This window comes from Euleptes europaea, chromosome 9 (assembly GCF_029931775.1).
Source record: "Euleptes europaea isolate rEulEur1 chromosome 9, rEulEur1.hap1, whole genome shotgun sequence".
NCBI lineage: Eukaryota > Metazoa > Chordata > Lepidosauria > Squamata > Sphaerodactylidae > Euleptes > Euleptes europaea.
In genome coordinates, this window is record NC_079320.1 from 49,381,880 (window position 1) to 49,401,872 (window position 19,993).

General features: G+C 40.3%; 1 protein-coding gene across 2 annotated transcripts in view; it reads right to left on the bottom strand.

Annotated features, from left to right (window-relative positions):
- FSTL5 (follistatin like 5) overlaps positions 1 to 19,993 on the bottom strand; it is a 383,938-nt gene that overhangs the window by 317,240 nt on the left and 46,705 nt on the right. For both annotated transcript variants that reach the window (XM_056855358.1, XM_056855357.1), the window contains exon 2: positions 18,403 to 18,436. In XM_056855358.1, coding sequence (XP_056711336.1) covers positions 18,403 to 18,436 — 34 coding nt within the window. The remainder of the gene's footprint in view (positions 1 to 18,402; positions 18,437 to 19,993) is intronic.

Consider the following 19,993-nt stretch of genomic DNA (forward strand, 5'->3'; position numbering starts at 1 on the left):
AGAGAAGTTTGTCAGACTATCTCAACATTTCCAGAAAGCCAAAATGTTGCTGTTTGATCAGGCATCCAGAGGGTAAGAAAAATTTACAACTGACTTAAAAGGTACTTTAAATGGGGGACAGAGCCATGGGATTCTTGAGCAATGAACTGAAAACCTAGGAGGGACTGGACAAGGCAGCTCCAGGAACTGCAATCAGAAGTGGCTAGTATATGAAGGGTAAGGTAGGTGGAGAAAATGCAATTGCACAACTTTATCAAAGTTCTACAGAGGAATGAAAGAATGACCCACCAAGGACAAAAGAAAGTTTGTAGATAGAAAGTGCTAGCTGGTAAATATTCTTTCACAGTGGTACGGATTGTATGATTTGGCCAGAACCGACCTCAATCAACAGGCAGAATGTTCCCCATGGTGGATGTGCAGAGCAAGAAAATGGGGCTGTACAGTCCTAGCAGCTGCAGCTTTTTGATCCTATTTCTGGTAATTGGCTGACAGCCCAAGCCATTTGGCTGCAAGCCAGGTCTTGTGCAGTAACCTTCGTTCTGTTCACCAACTTGCACCACTATGATTGCCAAGTCCGGGTTGGAGAAATCCTGGAGATTTGGGGATGGAGCTTAGTGAGGACAGGGTTTGGGGAGGGAAGGGACCTCAACTGGGTAGAATGCCATGGAGTCAATCCTCCAAAGCAGCCATTTTGTTTGTGAGAACTGATCTTTGTTGTCTGGAGTTCAGATGTGAATCTTGGAGATCGCCAGGTCCCACTTGGAGGTTGGCAACTATATGTACCTCACAGGCCCACCTGTCCTTCTATCCTACCCCCTCACACACACACACATTAACCCACACACCTCCCACTTCAAGATGAACTTTGCCCGGCCCTTTTGTAATCCCTGTACTCAAGACTGTAGCGGCTTAAAAGAGCTATTCTGGAAATGTGAACACACACAGGGGAGGGGGATTAGGGTTGTCAGGCAGTACCTGGCAATGGGTGGGAAGTTTGTAAGATTACCATAGAGTTTCTGGTGATTGCTAGGGCTTGTCACTTCTGGATAGTTCTAGGAATTGTCAGGAAGTCTATGGTCAGAACGTCCTGTAAGTACCAGAGGACTTATTTTTCTTTTGAATTTTTCTCCCCAGGATGATCGCCTCCTACATACACACACACACTTTGGCCCCAGTTTCCACCAGCCAGTGAGCATCAATAGGCAAAGGCTATAATTGGCTTGAGGGCTCCTGCTATGAGTAGGGAAATGAGAACTCTAAGTAGGGTTGCCAACCTCCAGGTGGTGGATGGAGATCTCCTGCTATTACAACTGACCTCCAGGCGACAATGATCAGTTCCCCTGGAGAAAATGGCCGCTTGAGCAATTGGACTCTGTGGCATTGAAGTCCCTCCCCTCTCCAAACCCTCCCCTTCTCAGGCTCCGCCCCCAAAATCTCCAGGTATTTCCCAACCCGGAGATGGTAATCCTAACCCTAAGGGTGAGTGACAGGATCATGGTATCAGGCCCAGCCCTACATGTGTTCAGTCGAATACTTGAATGAAGCCAATGCACATGCATCTGGAACACCAGGAAAAGCAGGGCTACTGAACACTGGCAGAGAACCCTAGGTGGATGGGTTATACAATTATATAGGCATAGGCTCCATGTAGAACACATATAGATCTAACTTGCATGCTTATTCCCACTCCCAAATAGGTCACTGAAATGGGGTTACTATGCCAAACACAGGCTGACTCATCTTGCAATCAGCCACAAAGGGGGGGGAGAGGGGAATGCCATGTAAATCTGTGATAAACTGTGACGAGCTGGTAGGGAACTTCATACTTAGGGTTGCCAACTCCAGGTGGCGGCTGGAGATCTCCTGTTACTACAACTGATCTCCCGCCGATAGAGGTCAGTTCACCTGGAGAAAATGGCCACTCTGGCAATTGGACTCTATGGCATTGCAGTCCCTCCTCTCCCCAAACCCTGCCCTCCTCAGGCACCACCCCAAAAACCTCCCACCGGTGGCAAAGAGGGACCTGGCAACCCTACTCATACTATGTCCCGGTAGAAACTAAACAGGAAGACTGGAACCAAAGCATCAGTAAAGGGCTCAGACTGACTCAATACTTTGCCTGCCTAGCATAACAAAAAGCTAGTAGATTTTTAAAAAAGTTTTGTGTCAATTCTTTCTAAACTGTATTGTGCAAACTGGTTTTAATATTATACATAATCCTGGCTTGCAGTCAATGGTTTAATCAAGAGAGCCATAGGTACCAGAAAGCTGCCCCCCAAAACAAAGATTTTGACTTTTCTTTCACCTAAAAGGAAAGAAATGGCCTCCTGTTATATCCTATATAATGAAAAGCCAAGAAATATTTGATTGACAACAGTCATCCAATTTGAGTCATTTCTTAAAAAAGAGAGAGGGGCCTAAACAATTACTCACCTTTAAACTGCTAGTCAAAAAATGAAGGGGCAAAAGGATGCATTCAAACCTTGCCAGGTCTCTTTAGAAACCCCAGGCTTTAAGCGTAATAAAAACAGACAGCTGGGTCCACCCTTTATGCTAATGTGCCATGAAGCTTTATTAATTTGACCTTTGCAAAGAAATGAGAAATATAATAGTGCCCTACCATAATTGTTAGAGGCAGGCATTTTAGAAGTCTTTAATTTGCACTTCACCGTAATATCAGCGCCCTGTTCTGATGTAAGCATTAATAGGACCTGACACTTTTTGTAGCATTTCAGTGCAGCCATGTCAGACCGGTGATTTTGAAGTAAACAAGAACATGGCCTAAGAGGATAATGAAATGCATCAGCTGACCCTATATAAAGACTAAAAGCACCAAATGAACACAGTAATTGTGCCAATGGGCATCAGTACAATGTACACTACCACAATTACAAAGTACAAAGAAAAGGAAAAAAGGACCACTTGGACTCACATTCCATGGTACCAAATGATTTAACGTTTCTGTAAACAGCTTGAGAGTGTGAACAAAATATTGCAGGGGAGTGACCCAACAAAGAACAGAGGAAAGAATCGGGACAAGAATTAAATGCATATACATTGTACTGGAATATGCTGAACAGAAATGGGTCAGGATTTGCGACAAAACACAAATCTTATTGGGCAAGACAAATATTGATAAGAAATAAATATGTGAACAAATGGTTATGTTGGAAACTCCTTGCTTTATTAAACATTGCAATGATTATACTCCTATCATTAAGCTGTATCTAATCACATGTTCTAAAAGAGGAGGTCTCTGTTAACACAAACTGACCTTATTGACTGCCAGAGATAGCAGTTGTTAACAGGGCAATCCTAGAGCTACACCCTTCTAAGGCCAAAATATGATAGAAGTTGTGCTGTAGCAGATGCCTGAGAGATGAATATTTTTTTACCTGCCATATCCTCTGGAAATCTCTTAAACCCTTTTAGGTTAATCAAGTATTCTTGTTTTGAAAGGCAGTATCCAAATTTGATCTACTTTGCTTATCAAGAAGCTAAAAGTTTCTATTGAGTTTTACAGCTGTACAATAACTATTTGCATGGTAAATGTGTGTAGCATGCAAAAATGCTCAATCTATCTTTCACTGTGCATAGCATTACAGTGTTTCCTTCTGAAACGTTCCTAACAGCTAGAGTCTGCTTCAACTCTCATGCCTGAATAATCTGCTTTCCCAGAGAGAAATCTCTCATAGAGGATTTAAGGGGGTGGAAGAATCCTCAACTCCATCTTTGTGTCACATGTTGACAATCAGGAGGTACACCTGACTGTACTGTGTAAGGTAACACTTCAGTCTTCAAGAAAATCCACAGAGGTGTCAGCAATTATCCCTCTCTAATTAGTATCTCCGATCCTGCATTGTTATTGTTCAGTGTCTGTGCAGCAGGATGGGGACCTTGTTGAAAAGCTCAGCATGTTAGGACTAAGTCTTTTCTTATAAGAGGCTCACACCTTTTTTGGAAAAGGAAAATCTGAAATTTAGAGCTTTCCATGATGTAATGAGCTGGCTAATATATGAGTGTCGCTGCCATCTAATGGTGAGAAGCACAGCAGCTGGGCTGTTATATATGGTAGAACCTGTGGCTTTGCTGTCAATTTCAAGGAAGAAGAAGAAGAGGAGGAGGAGGAGGAGGACGAGGACGAGGAAGAGGAGTTGGTTTTTATATGCCGACTTTCTCTACCACTTAAGGGAGACTCAAACCAGCTTACCATCACCTTCCCTTCCCCACAACAGACACTCTGTGAGGTTGGCGAGGCTGAGAGAGCTCTAACAGAGCTGTAACTTGCCCAAGGTCACCCAGCTGGCTTCATGTGTAGGAGTGGCAAAAAAAAAAAATCCAGTTCACCCGATTAGCCTCTACCACCCATGTGGAAGAGTGGGGAATCAAACCCAGTTCTCCAGATCAGAGTCCACCGCTCCAAACCACTACACCACACTGACTTTTCTTTACTTCATCAGCAGGGGACTACCCCTTTTAATTAAAAAAAATCACTGCCTCATTGGTAGTGGGGCTTTACTCATGAAACAGTGGGAGGGCATCCTCAGGGTTGTTCGCAGAATTAGTAAGATAAGGGTGGCGAAGAACTCTCTCATTCTTTGCATTGTAACCAAACTGTTTTTCAAGGAATCTACCTTGGATATTGCACTCTTGTAACATTCAGCTTCTGGATTCTCCTGTCCAGACAGAAATATCAAGAAGGTGAGTAATTACAACAGTGCAACATAAAACAATATTGGATCTCCAAGAGGGAGGAGCTCTGGCTTCATGGTAGAGCATCTGCATTGCATGCAGAAGGTGCCAGTCCCAACCCTTCATATCTCCAGGAGATGAGAAAGACATTGACTTGACACTCTGGAGAGCTGTTGCCAATCAGAGTAGACAAGACTGACCTTGAGAGACAAACGGTTTGGTCAGTACAAGGCAGATTCATGAGTATACCTCTAACCTTATATTTACTTGTAACACATGTTCATTAACACTTTTACTTACAGACATCCTTAACCTATTGCACTTGTCTTTTCCAACAATAAAACATTATCTGTCAGTCTGCTCAAAAATCTGTCTCTGGTATTCTGACCTTTGTGGCTTGGAACATCAATGCTTAAATCAGCATATGGCTACATATGACAGGCTGCCAATTATGTGGCCCCATGCTATTGGAGTACGAAAGTCTAGATTTCGCTTCCAAAGACACTGGAATGTTTTCTGTACCATTCTTACCATATATATATATTTTTTTATTAAATCACAGTCCAGTGTTTCCCCTAATCACATTTCTGGCTCACTTGTTTAGGGAGGTTGTCCATTCATATGTAAAGCAGAGGTGAGTATGTATGTTTGCTGGCTTATTTGACAAAATTTGATCATGTGGGCAAGAGTGGTAAAGTGTGAGTCTTCCCACACTAATCTCATTATACTCTATTGTTTGACACATTTTCCCCCCAAACAAGGAGCTTCTGAGAAGTAAGCTAAAAGGAAGGGGGGACAGTTTCCTCTTTCTGCTCCTGCTGTCATGCTTCTCACTTTGAACCAAATTCCTAGGAGTGAAGAGATATCAAACCCTTAACAGCATAGAGCTGAGAAAATCCAAGCATCCCTACATTTTATCAGTGGGAGGGACTCTTTGTTCACTCTGTATGTGATTTGGAAGGGAGTAAAAGTCATCCCAAACAGGTGGGAAGAATGAACTTGAAGCTGGGAATGTGTTTCCCTTTGAAACAAACGTAGATGTCACACAAATACAGTAATCCAAACATGTGATATACTAATGATCCTGAACATGTTCATCCACCAAAACAAGCCAAACACAAACCAAATCTCCATGCACTTTCCTTGTGAAAAAGTTTTTCTTCTTCTTGACCATAAGTGTAGCTCACTCAGATGTTTATTTTATCTCACAATTCTCCCAGTTTGTGCACTTCTTCCCCGTTCCTCCCACACACACTCTCACCATGGGAAGAAATAAGCTCCTGAAATGGAAGAGATCATGTTTATCTGAACACATGTGACACTAGGCTTCCTCAGTTGAGGCATTCACTTCTCCCTGTGATAAGGGGAGTAGGAGACAAGGAGAAGATGGTGCATACAAAGCCAAGATTCCCCCCCTATTCTTCAAGCAGGAATGGTCTCAGGAAGTTAATAACTTCCAAACAAGCCTGCATTCATCTTCATAGCAGTATGAAGACTTCATCTCTGTGCTGAAATTGGGAAGTATATTTGCCCTAAATAAACATAATGGGAACATCTGTCAACATATCCAAGACCACAGCTTTCTCAGTAGACAAAACACAAACACAAACCTACCCGATCAAACCAAAATAACACATGCAAAATCGGTTTTGGATTAAAATTATTTGGATAAGAGAATAACAGCTCCACTGTTGTGAATAAAAATAAAATCAAAAGAAAAAAACCATGAAGATTAACCTCTGAGTAGATTGAAAATGAATGCTTTGGCATTGTCCAAAAATAAGAAATGGATAAAGGCACATGTAGTGTCCAAATACTGCATGGGCATCAAAGCAGAAATTACATCTCAAGTAAGTGATCAAGTTGTCTCGATATACAAGCACTGCTAAATTTATGATAGGTTATGCTTCATGCAGTCCAACTAGCCCCAGGGATTCTTTTCTAGCTGGCCTAAACTGGAACAGATCACTATTTTTTTCCCCCAATGAATGGTTGTGACTCAACATTTAGCGTATCATTATTTAGAATCACTGTTGCACATGAAATATCTTCCACAATTTTACAATAGGACAAAGGTCATTAAAGAAGTTACAACCAATAACAGCTGATTGTTTTGAATGATGCAAAGGCAACTGACTTCACTCGCAATGGATCAGATGTCAAGGTTTTTAAAATTATCAGTTTACATGATGCCAAACAATAAACCAGTTATCCTATGTGATGATATAACCTATGCTTTTATAATTCAATGTACAGAGAGACAATTTGTTCTACAAGGCAATGCAGAACCTTTTGTTCATTATCAAAAGAAATATCAAAGAATGCTATACTACCTGCTGCTTAGAATATCATTACAGTTGTAATTCATTCTCCCGCATCTGAAATCATTTGAGGATTCTCTGGAAATTTCCAACAAAGAATCAGTGAATCAGATTAAAGACCCTTTCAGATCCCGTACCTGAATTTATTTAAAGGCAACTTATTGTTCTGCTGCTTCATCCTTTTATTACTTTTGTTGTTGTACGGGAAAGGAAAAAAAGAAAGATCAATCTTTGACAACTCTATCTAACCAACTTCCAGGTAGGGCTGGTTTATAGAACTTCTTGCACTGAGCAGGTGCACAATATTGTTTTCTAAGAATTAAGTGAATGACAGACATGCAGCAAGTAATTCCCATATGGTCTCCTCTTTACTCCCGGTAGATAAAGATCAGTAAAATGAACAGATGTTTGTTAATGAAATCAGAAAAGGCAGGCAATATGTTCATAATAATAGAGAATTACATTTGTGCAATGGATCTGCATGGCAACAGTCACTTTGTATTCTGATTGTTAAGGTAAGCGACAGTGTAAAAGGAAAGGGATCAGTTGAAATAAATTCATTACATAATTAAAGAACTGCCTGTCAATATTCTACAGCTCTGTCTAGTTTTGCCTGTGGCTGGCAGAGGACATTCTAGCGAGCAACTGCAGCTCCCACAATCATATACTTTTAGGGTTTACCACATGGTTTAAATAAAGGGCAGGTTGACAGGGGAGGAGCTAGATAATCCCACCATAAATGTAAATAGAGTTGAAATCCAAAGCATACATTATTATTGGCAAATGCTATCCAAAATGTGGTTAAAGACAGCTTGCTAGATCTTTTTTAACTCTGCTGCTTGAGAGATATACAAGAATACTAGCCTAGATCATGATGGGATCATGATGTTAGTCAGTCTGTAACAGTAGAAAAGAGCAGTAAAAAAGAGCAAGAGTCCAGTAGCAGCTTAAAGACTAACAAAATTTCTGGCAGGGTAGAGCTTTCATGAGCAGTGACTCATGAAAGCTCATACCCTGCCAGAAATCTTGTTTGTCTTTAAGGTACTACTGGACCCTTGCTCTTTTCCACTAATACCAGGCTAATTTGTTGTACTAATATTACGGGGCATCTCAGTTGGAGCAAGCTAAAACCTAAAATTTCTCAGCCCGATTTTGTAGACTCACATGGCCAGAACAAATAAAATCATCCATACTATAAAACACTGTTTAGTTATCCGAGCTAATAAATCAATGCATGTGCGTTTATTAGACATAAATTCTTCTGTTCATTATCACTGAAATGATAACACATCCATATGGGTTACATAAATCCGTGTTCAGACTCATATGGAAAACCAGGATAGAATAGAGGAGAAAAAGAAATGGACCATAGGCTATCGGTATACAATAAATAGGGGGCCAACTGGGGCTCCATGGGAAGAGGTGGGGAAAAGTTAATATACTTCTTGATCTAGCCAGCAGAGGCTCTTGCCATGCGCCTTCCATTCCCTTTATTTAATTATATTCGCTTACTGAATTTGGGGCATTTCACACACACACCCCTTTCGGTGAATATTGGCACCAAAGTTACCTTGTGAAATTATGTAAATCATTTTAAAACAACAACAACAAAGTAAATCCTCAAGGGAAAAGGTCAAGACAATTGGACTACCTATCTCTTTTCTTCTCAGTGGCACAAAAGCCCCCACCTCAGCTCTCAGACCTTCACACACATCTTCACACACATTTGGTCTAGGCACATGGTTTTCTTTCTTTTTTTTAACAGAAAGCTGAATGAACACCACTTCATTAATTCTATTTAAAGATATCTGTAACCAATCCCTCATGGTTGGCTGTATATTTTTTCTTTCTTTCTTTTTTTTACTTCATTCTTACCGCATTATTTTCACCAATAGGGTACCGAAATGGCCTACAACATCTCCCCTTCTCCATTTATCTTTAAAACAACGCTGTGAGGTAGGTTAGGCTGAGAGGATATGATTGAATATTTTAAGGCAAAGCAGTAGGCTTCAATTTTGACAGTAGTAGCCTTTAAATTTGTCATTTAAAAGACACAGATATTCAGAAATACGTGAATGGACTGGATACCATGATGCTAGTCAAATTCACCAAAGCATGGAATGGTAGGGAAGTTGTTATCATTAAAAATAATCCTCAGTCTCTTCCATCAGTGGTTACATCTTTTGTGAAACCTGCTCCCATTTTAAGATCATATCATTTTCACTTACATTCCATAATAGGAAGCAGAGGTTTTGACAGCTGTCCGTAAAAGCTACTGTGATAGGGATACTGGCTCAGCACCCACCCATAATCTCAACGACGCCATCATTTTACCAGTGTTTTAAATCCAGACTGCTACAAATAAAAGGGAAATTGCCTGCTTAGAGAATACAAATGAGGGGGGGGAACTCCTTAAAGCGCCAATAACTTGCCTTCCATAAACTCAGAACATGAGGTACCACCTAAATTGAGATGAACAGATTTCTTCAACAACTTGCTCAATGTATAGATGGAAAAGTCAAAGGCTGTTGTGAATAATGGCCTATGAGCAGTTTTGGAGCAAAACTGTGGCTTTGGGAGAGCTCAAAAAGATACCTTTACTGCACCTTTATAGCTATTGTTTCTTCTTTCTGCTGCTGTTCCAGTGCCTATCTTCTCTCCCACATCACCCAAAAAACACCTTCTTTCAGGGATCACATTATAAAGGGCATGACTTTGCAGTGCTATGTAGCCAATCACAATTGACTGTCACACATTACAGAGTGAAGGCAAGGCTTCCTGTCCTTATTCTATAGGAGCAATTATGTCACCAGATTTGACGATGTGATGCAGCCAGAATCCAGAGGAAGGTGTTTACTCGTTTACAGTTCCTGAAAGGCGGGTGCCTTTCACAAAAATCCAAGTGCTCCATTCCAGCATAACTCCTGTTCAAATACTGCAGAATACAGAAGGAAGCCAATACAGATAAACCATCACCTGAGTTGTGAATGATTGACTGAACCTCCTAAGTAATGCAGACAGATTTCACAATAATAAATGCCAAAACTCAACCATTTCACACTAAGAAAGGCCTATAGATTTTTGAATGTTACATCTGCAGTCATAAATTGCAGCCTAGTACAAGCTCTACCATGATGTCACTATTATGGCAACTGCCCATCTGCTGTGTAAAACCCACAAACAAGCAAACACCTTTGAGGAGGCAGCTGCTGTAGATATCCACAACAAAGGACCAGGTCAGTAGAAGGCACAAGGGCCAGAATATGTTTGAAAGATACATGATCCTATAACCTTACTGAAGTTAAGTAGGTCTGGGTCAGGTTCCGCTTTCATAAGAGACCACTGGGGAACTTTATGAATGCAGTTCTGAATTACTTAATCAAAGAAAGGCAAGATATGAATGAATGGATTAATAAACAGGGTCAGGACTCAGATACTATTGCTTGTATTTGGACAATTTGCCCAATTTTTAAAAAAATGTAAAAATCTGAATATAAACAAATGTACAAAGCTCAGTTCAGAGATTACAGATAAACCAGAGGTTGTCTGTGATGGACACAAACACAATTAATGGGCAGTTCTGCATGACCCCCTGAGTGGAGTGCTGAGACTGAAGTCCGAGGTCTTCAAGGTCACTCCAATTGGATAAGATGTCCAAATGCATGGGGTTGCCAACCTCCAGGTGGTGGCTGGAGATCTCCTGCTATTACAACTGATCTCCAGCCAATAGAGATCAGTTCCCCTGGAGGATATGGCCGCTTTGGCAATCGGACTCAATGGCACTGAAAACCCTCCCCTCTCTAAAACCCACCCTCTTCAGGCTCCACCCCCAAAATCTCCAGTTTTTCCCTAACTGGAGCTGGCAACCCTACAAATGCAGATTCACAACTGAGATTAGCTTCTTTCCCAGTGACTGGCATATTAACCAGGATTAAGGAGAGAAGGGGAGGGAGAGTGCAAGCCTAGAAGTTAACCAGGTTTGTATCCATCACAAACATATTCCAGTTGGTTTGGGACATCTGAAGTGAGCCTGAATAACAAGTTTCTAAAAAGTCCCTGGTTTTTGTTACTCTTATTAAGAAAAAAAACACATGTGAAAGAAATGGAAACTGCTTCACTTGGGATCTTTACTACTGCACCAAGCCATTAAACTGAAACAAATTAGAATACTTGAAATATACCAGAGTCAGACGCTAAAGGTACTCTTTGGCCTTACGGTCAACATGATCACAGAAACCCCAAACAGATGGATTTATCTCAACTTCATTAATGTTATTTGCCCATCGACTCCTCCTTCTCTAAAAATACCAAACGTAATTCAACCGCACTAGCACATTTAGCAATTATAGCCTCAAAGACATTATTAATGGCATCTATTAGTTCATGCTAGAGGTAGGCAAATTAGGCTGGTATCTCAGGAGAACCATCCATAGTATACACTGCCAGCCTCCCTTTGGATAAGGCTTATTTTATTACTTTTTTAATGTTTCTCACATATGGAATTAATAGGTTCACAAGCTACTTAAACTGAAGTATTGACCACAGTATGACTAAAGAAGCTTATCACTAAATTATGTTTCTTATATATTATGTTTACTTAGAAGCAATCTAAATAATCTGCAAAACAGAGTACTGCTAAGCAACAGAGTCTAGTATAGAAGATTACTCAAAAGAAAAGCATTTGCATATACCGACAATTTGAATACATTGACATAAATGCAGTACTGGCCCCAACAATGGGTTCAAATATGGAAATGGTGCTGTGTCTACCTGCAGATATTCCACATGGCACCAAATGCATAGGCAGCTGCAGCAATATTGCACCACAATTAGGAACTAGGTATGGGGCTGCAGACTTCCTTCTCAACTTCTCCTTTTCTCAGGCACTAATTCTGCCTCCCATATTGGCCTTAAGGATTATGCCAGCACCAATATTAGCCATTCTGAATCACAAGCCGGCTTCACCCCAATTCGGCCAAGACTTGAACTTGCTAAGGTATTGCATTGTGGGATTTGTATGTCTATACCACCTATGGTTGCTAACCACCAGGAAGGACCTGGAGTTACAACTGATCCCCAGACTATAGAGATCAGTTCCCCTGGAGAAAACGGCATATTCACAGGGTGGACTCCTTAGTATCACATCCCTGTTGAGTTCCTCCCCTCCACAAATTCTACTTTTCCTAGGTTTCCGGACCAGGGGAGGAGGATCCCCTGCTTCATGGCCTCTCCCCCGCATTGATCAGCTGGCTGGCAGGGAGACTTACTGGCAGCAAACTGAGGCCTAGGCCTCTGTCACCGGTGACACATCAATGTGCATTGGACGCTTTGATATGGAGGCAAAAACTCTATGGTAAAAATTGTTTCTGGTGCATACCAGAAGTGATGTTGCTGCATCACTAGCAACACTAGTCTCAGTTTGCTGCCAGTAAGTCCCCCCACCTGCCAGTTGCCAGGGCATACCTGGCAACCCTAACACTTCCCAAGTTCTGCCCCTGGAATTTCTCAACCCAGAGTCGGCAATCATAACCCCATTCAGCAACCCACAACAGTGATAAAAGCAATTTTTTTTTAAAAAAAATGCAGATATTAAATTACAATTTATGAAAAAAGGGAACAGTTTTGATTGACTATTTTGCATTTCAATCTGCTTGCCAATCTTAAAAAAAATCTACATTTTTGCTGAAGGGGAAATTACACGGAGAATAAGGAAAATAAGGAGAAAAATCAGATGCAGTTATGGCTATAAAGGTATGAAAACAGTGGCAGGAAAAGCCTACTTTGTACAGTTGAACACAACTACTTGGAAATTGTGGATTCATCCCCTAAATGACTGTTGGCAGATAAAGTTGCTTAAAATATTTCACAGGTCCTCAACAAGTGTACACATGGTTAGTCCATTAAATCGAAGACCTAATGAACCTCTGAGTATGCTGGGTCTTACCAACTTGTAGAGTGTCAGTGACCTCCCTTAACATATTCCACAAGGCATGGAAGCAACGCGCTCAGAAATCATTCTTAAGAGATTGCTTAGCAGCTGCTGCGGAGCTAAAAAATACCTTCTGGATCATTTAATGCAGTAAAAAAGGAGGACAACATGTATGAGATGCCTCTTGCTGAGAGATACAATAGGGGTGTACTTAAGCAGCTGCAAATCTGCTCATTTCTAACCCTGTACACCAAATGAAAATTTGGGAGCAAGAGTCATACTGAGTTGTGAATGGCAGTATTTGATTGTGGAGGAGTAGCAACAGTTGATGCACAAAAGCAGTAGGCAGTTATAGCATTTCTTATCCTTTTTAAAGCCTTTTTCTCAGAGGTGCATATATTCCAGCACAAGTTTCCCCATTAAATACTGTGAAGGAAGAAGCTTTGTATTGGCAAAGAACAGACACACTAAGCTGACCCCTCCATTGAAGTTCATAGGGAAGATCTTGTATATGTACATCTAAGTGGCTTCTCACATTTTCTCCTCTCCATGTGTTCTTAGAGGACACAGCCCTAGTCTCAATGCCCTCTCAAGCTTCCCAAGCCTCCAGTATTCTCCAAAGTACTTAGACTGGGGATCTTACCTCTCTTTTGGCCTAGCCTTGTAAATACATAGCTGGACCAATGAATCAACCCACCTCAGTGTAGATCCCAACTTAGCATTGTAAAGTTTTGAAGAAAACTCTATAACAGGAACCTAGTGTTTTGAAGGCATATGTGTATGTAAGGTTGCCAGGTCCTCCATGACCACCGGCGGGGGATAGAGGGGGTAGGGTTGCCAGATCTAGGCTGGGAAACTCCTGGAGATTTGGGGATGGAGCCTGGGGAGGACAGAGACCTCAGCAGGGTACAATGCCGTAGAGTCCACCTTAAAAAGCATCCATTTTCTCCAAGAGAACTGATCTCTGTAGTCTGGAGATGAGCTGTAATTTGCAGGGGATTCCCAGGCCCCTATGTTACACATTAAAATACAAACTAAGTTAATCTAGATAACAAAAACTTCCTCTTTTAAGAGATACTTATTAAGTATTAAGTCTGTTTTAAAAGCTTTGCCAACACCAAGAATGCAGGTCATACTATGACTAAAGGAATGAGACTGACGTAAAATCATAGAAATAAAAAAAATCTTCTCAACCCAAATTCAGAATGGTCCCCAAAAGGCTCCCGAGATAAACAAAATTAGGAAGCTTGTTAAGAACATAAGAAAAGCCCTACTGGATCAGACCCCTGGTCTACCTAGTTCAGCATCTTGTCTCACAGCAGCAGTTACCATGGAAGGTCAACAAACCGGGCATAGAGGCCAAGGACCTCTACTGTCTCTACACTAATGTTTCCTGCTTATGCCACACAAACACACACGTTGATTTGCTGAGGACAATGAAGGTCTTAAAAACACTGTCGAAAGAGCCTACAATTCACTAACAAATACTAGAGAATCAGGCACAAATTCACATATTTATTTCCTTTATTTCTGTTCATAATGCTTGCAGACCAGCAGGTCATGAGACTAATTCACATACGGTGTCATGAAGAGATGTACGCAATTCCAAAAGTCTGCATTCCTCAAGGGGGGGAGCTTTTTTAATTACAACTTTTAATTACAACTTTTTCTGGACACAATTCTATTGTAGAAGAAGAGGAGTTGTTTTTTATATGCCGACTTTCTCTACCACTTAAGAAGAATCAAACCGGCTTACAATCACCTTACCTTCCCCTCCCTACAACCAACACCCTATGAGGTAGGTGGGGCTGAGAGATCTCTAACAGAGCTGTGATTAGCCCAAGGACACCCAGCTGGCTTCATGTGTAGGAGTGAGGAAACAAATCCAGTTCACCAGATTAGCCTCCGCCGCTCATGTGGAGGAGTGGGGAATCAAACCCGGTTCTCTAGATCAGAGTCCATTGCTCCAAACCACTGCTCTTAACCACTACACCACGCTGGCTCCCATTCTTTGTCCTTCCATGTCCACAGGTTTATTTCCATAGGGCTATTTATGTAAAAATATTAGGGCAGGGTTGGACAGCCTACACAAGCCCCCACTCATACATTTAAAGAGGGTTTAGAGAAACACACAATTAAAATAAAAGGAAGATTGGATGGGGTAAGCATCACTGTCATGTGTGGGATTTATTTCTACTTCGCTGCTCCCTCTGATCATGGTAAACTAGATGGACACAAGCACACTAGAGTTGTGTCTGCACATTGTTGGATATTGTTTTATTGTTGCACTACAACAATTGTTCACAAGTGGACTTTCCTGTGTGGATAAGACAGTTACAAATTATTGATAAAGTGCAACAGTAAAGAGGGGAGGGGCTGTGCTTCAGTAGAAGAGATGCTGCTCTGCTTTGCATGCAGAAGGTCCCAGGTTCAATTCCCAGCATCTCCAGTTGAGGTAGTAGGTTAAGTAAAAACCTTCAACTGAGACCCTGGAGAGCCACTAACAGTCTGAATAGACAATACTGACCTTGATGGGCCAATGGTCTGATTCAATATAAGGCAGCTTCATGCATGTGTGTGTTCACTATCCAACACTGTATGGATGCAGCTATGCAAAATGACTCAACACTGAGGAACAGATTATGGAAAATCTCCCTAGGCATTGCTGGATTACCCAAGAGGAAAACTAAGAACATGCTTACGGCAGTAGCAAAGCAGGGGCACCAAAAATGAGATTTAAAAAAAAGAATTTGATACTTTAAAAAAAGCACTGAATTTGTCATCATGATGAAAATCATAACTTTATTGGACTTCCTTATGCTCCACTACACACTCCTCCCCCATTTTTCTGTTCTCTTTTTATTACTTATCCCTACCTAAACCAGGGGGCATCCTACTGACATATAGTGAAATAATGCAAGAAAATCAGATTCTGTCATGTGTTGCAATAAATTTATGCTTTATTAATTAGATATTCTTCTGAGTTATATGTACTTTATATGTTTGGGTTTTTTTCTTCTTATATGGCCACAGTGCTGTTGATTGTTGTCTGGTGGCAGTAAGTTTTTTTCTCCACTGTCCAGCAATTTCATACATTTTTCTCTGTCTCAGCATACTAATGGGTAGTTCTTAAAACATATTTGGGCAATGATTGTGTGTTGAAATCTCTTTCAAATATTCATTGGTAGGCACACAAAGTAGCAACAAGTGCAATTCTGGAATCCTTCTCAAAGATTGTGGAGGCATTAGAAAGTATAACTAAGACCAGTCACAATAGAGAGAAACTATATGAGAGGCAGAAAAACATTGCAAATGAGATACAACAGCTAGAGTTGTATTCATGTTGACCATGTGGAATGAAATCTTACTAGTCAAGCCCTCCAAGAAAAAGAATTGGATTTGAAAACATGTGAAGATCTCTGTCAATCATTATCCGACCATTTACACACTTTGAGGGATGATTTTAAAAGATTTGAGGCCATATCAAAAGATATCTTGCCTGATACTAACTGCAAAGAAGCCCAGTCCCACAAGCAAATCAGGGGGAAAAAACAAGCAAATGATGGAAGTGCACCAGAAACAGCACTGAATCTTGGGGACAAATTGATAACGATAAATGATAACTTGAAGATCATGTAAAGAGGCGAGGTGAAGGGTACAAAGAAGTATCAAGTGGATTTTCTTTTCTAAATGATATGAACTTATCTGATGAACAATATTCACAATGTTCCTAAAAGCTAGTTGATCTCATACCCTGTTGACTTGAACATGAATCTCTGTGGAGAACTATAACAGTTCCACTGTTATATGAGTACAAAGTTTAATGAACTAGGAAATAGGAAATTCAATCATCTTCATGACACAACAGTGAACATTGGAATACAATTTGTATTTCTAAATGCAGAGTTCACACTACGTATTTTTCTAACAATAATAAATATTAATTGCTCCATAGTATGCTCTTCTTCGCAGTTGAAAAGAATAAAAAAACCTTAGAAGAATGACACGTAAGAACAGACTCGATTCACTTTCCCTGCTGTGTACGGAAGCTGACATGCTTTGTCAATGAACTTATCCAGAATTTTGCAAGCAGAAAATCTAGGAAGAACCTATTTTAATTTCAGCATACATGTACGTTTTGTGTCATTTGGCCAGGGAGAGTGGGGTAATAAATAGAAATAATAAAATAAAATAAATAATAATACAGTATAGTACTGTTTTTATTTACAATTACATATGGGGGAGCACCATAATTTGTTCAGTGCTTAGGGCCTCTAAAGGTCTTAATCCAGCCCTGTATCCAGGAATTCAGACTCTTTTACTGTAATTACTTTGAAGTCAACAAGTGCTCTTTTGCTGTAGGAGATCACTTGGTACAATTTTGAGTCAAGCACAATGTTCAAGTGATGAATCTTAGAGAGGATTCTTGTGGTTAGTGAATCTAGATACTCAGTCCAGAACAAGGGGGATCATGCTAGCCACTCTCTATGCCAATAAAGGTTTGGATGGATGGATGGATGGATGGATGGATGGATGTTAGACACTCTCTGATTCTCTCAGGAAAACAACATGAATCAGCTGGGCTTCCTAGCCCACAAAAGCAACCTGAGCACGGGAAACTCTCTACCTCTCATTCCCCCTTCTTGGTAGCCCTGAATGGAGAACATAATAATGACCTCCTGCATACTCTTTCACAAGGCTCACTTGGTGCTTTAAAATCTCTTCAAATGTGCCTGAAAGACTTACACAAGAGTGCCGCTCTGCAGTTTCCTAGCACTCTTTGTGCAAAGTAAACCAACCAAAGCATGCTTAAGAAACAGGAATTTCTCCCAGGAATGTCTTTGAGAGGCTTTGTGACTGTAAATCTGGAAAATGAGACATGATCTGGCATTTCTTGATTGACTGCAACAAATATGCTACTGCTCAAGATAAGTGGATCACAAGGTACATTCAAAAATGGACCCCAGCTCCAGGGGTGGAGATTGTAGCTAAATTGTTAGCTGATGTTGATACTCATGTGAATCTTGCAGTGGCAAAATTCCTGTCTATGGCATTCACTAATAACAATTATGTCTCATGACGTAACTATATCATTTATAATCATGTATCTTGTTTTTCCTAACTTTGCTTATTACCAATTGGTCTGCAAGCATAAATAAAGAAGTACACAGAAATTTCTGAAATTCAGACGTAAGGAAAATTAAACTGAGGTATTTGTGTTTACATTTGTAAATAAAAATGTGATTTCTTCTGTACAATGAGCTATAATACTTTGTAACTTCATTTTTGCTAGATACAATTCCAGACTTTGTCATTCATTCCATATCAAGTTGAAGGGGGAAAAAGACAATACACAGTGGGAACTTTTGTTTGAATATGTAGTATACCAATTGGGTTCCAATTAATGATAAACAATAAAGTCTAAATGTTTAAAAAAGAAATATAATTGTAATTACATACCTTTGTTTCTTGAATTCTCTGGACTCTTTTCCTGCTGTAACAAAGAAAACAATAATTACTTAATCAACAGATAATATGACAAAACGTCAAGAAATTTTTTTTATTACAATGAACTTTTTGTACAATCACTGTATACATATGAGGCCACTAGTAGTTCATTTTCACTGGGGAAGTTCAACTGAATTCATCAGATTAGCTTAATAAAGTGATTAAAAGCACATACTATTTTAAAAATAAATTAATATTATCCAGAAAATACAAGATTCCAAATTCTGAATTACCCATGTAATGAGAATATGGGTTGGGACACAGATATTTGGGGGAGAGAATTGGCAGGTTGAAGGGGATATCTGAGCCTTTCACTGTCTATAACAGGTTCTCCTCCCGACATTTTAAGTGTTTGTTTCTCTTTTGTCTCCACATTCTGTTCCAGGAGCAATTCAAGGTGCAGTTTTTAATCTATAAACTCCTCCCCAGAATTCTACCATGATCATTGCTCTCCATGTTATGATGGTCATGTCAGTGGCTATTTGAAATGCTTTGGGAGAGGCTGTGTCTGAATGGTAGGACATCTGCTGTGCATGCAGAAGGTCCTAGTTTCAATCTTTGGCATCTCTAGTTAAAAAGGATCCAGTAATAGGTAATGGGGGGAAGGAAGGTGGCATGGTATAGCTTGATCTCATCAAATTTCAGAAGCTAAGCAGGGTCAGTACTTGGAAGGGAGACCATCAAGGAAGACACCGGCAAACCACCTCTGCTTCTCACTTGCCTTGAAATCCCCTTGCCGGGGTTGCCATAAGTCAGCTGCAACTTGACAACACTTTACACACATACAATAGGTGATGGAAAGACCTCTACCTGGAGAGCCACTGCCAGTATGAGTAGACAATATTTACCTTGAAAGAATGGCTGTTCTACATACATACATACATACTATGGCTGTATCAGGTATAACTGTTTTTTGGGGGGTTGGTTGGTTAAAAGTAGGCATATTGTGGAATATGTTTTATTTAACTTAGTATTTTATTCTCAGAGTATATTTTGTAAACAGTCCCAAGTGTTAAGAGATGGACAGGTAAAATTAAAACGAAAAATAACACTGAAATGAATCAAAACAGCTTGACAAGCTGAGTAACTGGCCAAAGACATACAAAGTACACGGATTAATCTTGCAAGTCATCCATCTTACAAACAGTCCAACCCCCCACCCCCACCCCATCCTTATTGCACTCTGAAGCTAAAGTTGACAACTCATTTGTTCATTCATTTACATTTGCCTTCCTGTATGACACACATCGTATTTGTATCCAGGCAACCATGAGAGTATTATTTCTCATTCAAGCACTAAGTGACATCATACTGCATTCTTCCAGTTTAATTTCTAAGCATATTTTACATTGATAGAATTTACTTGTCAACCAAAATATTGATATTGTTACACCATAAGAGGTTGGAGTACAAATACAACTCATGCAATCTTCTTACAACAGCTTAGGTACACAGTCATTTAAATATGCACTCTACCACCCCTGATGTTAGTTTCGGGGGTGGGGGGAGAAAAGTAAATATGCAAACATTTGCATTAAAGCTC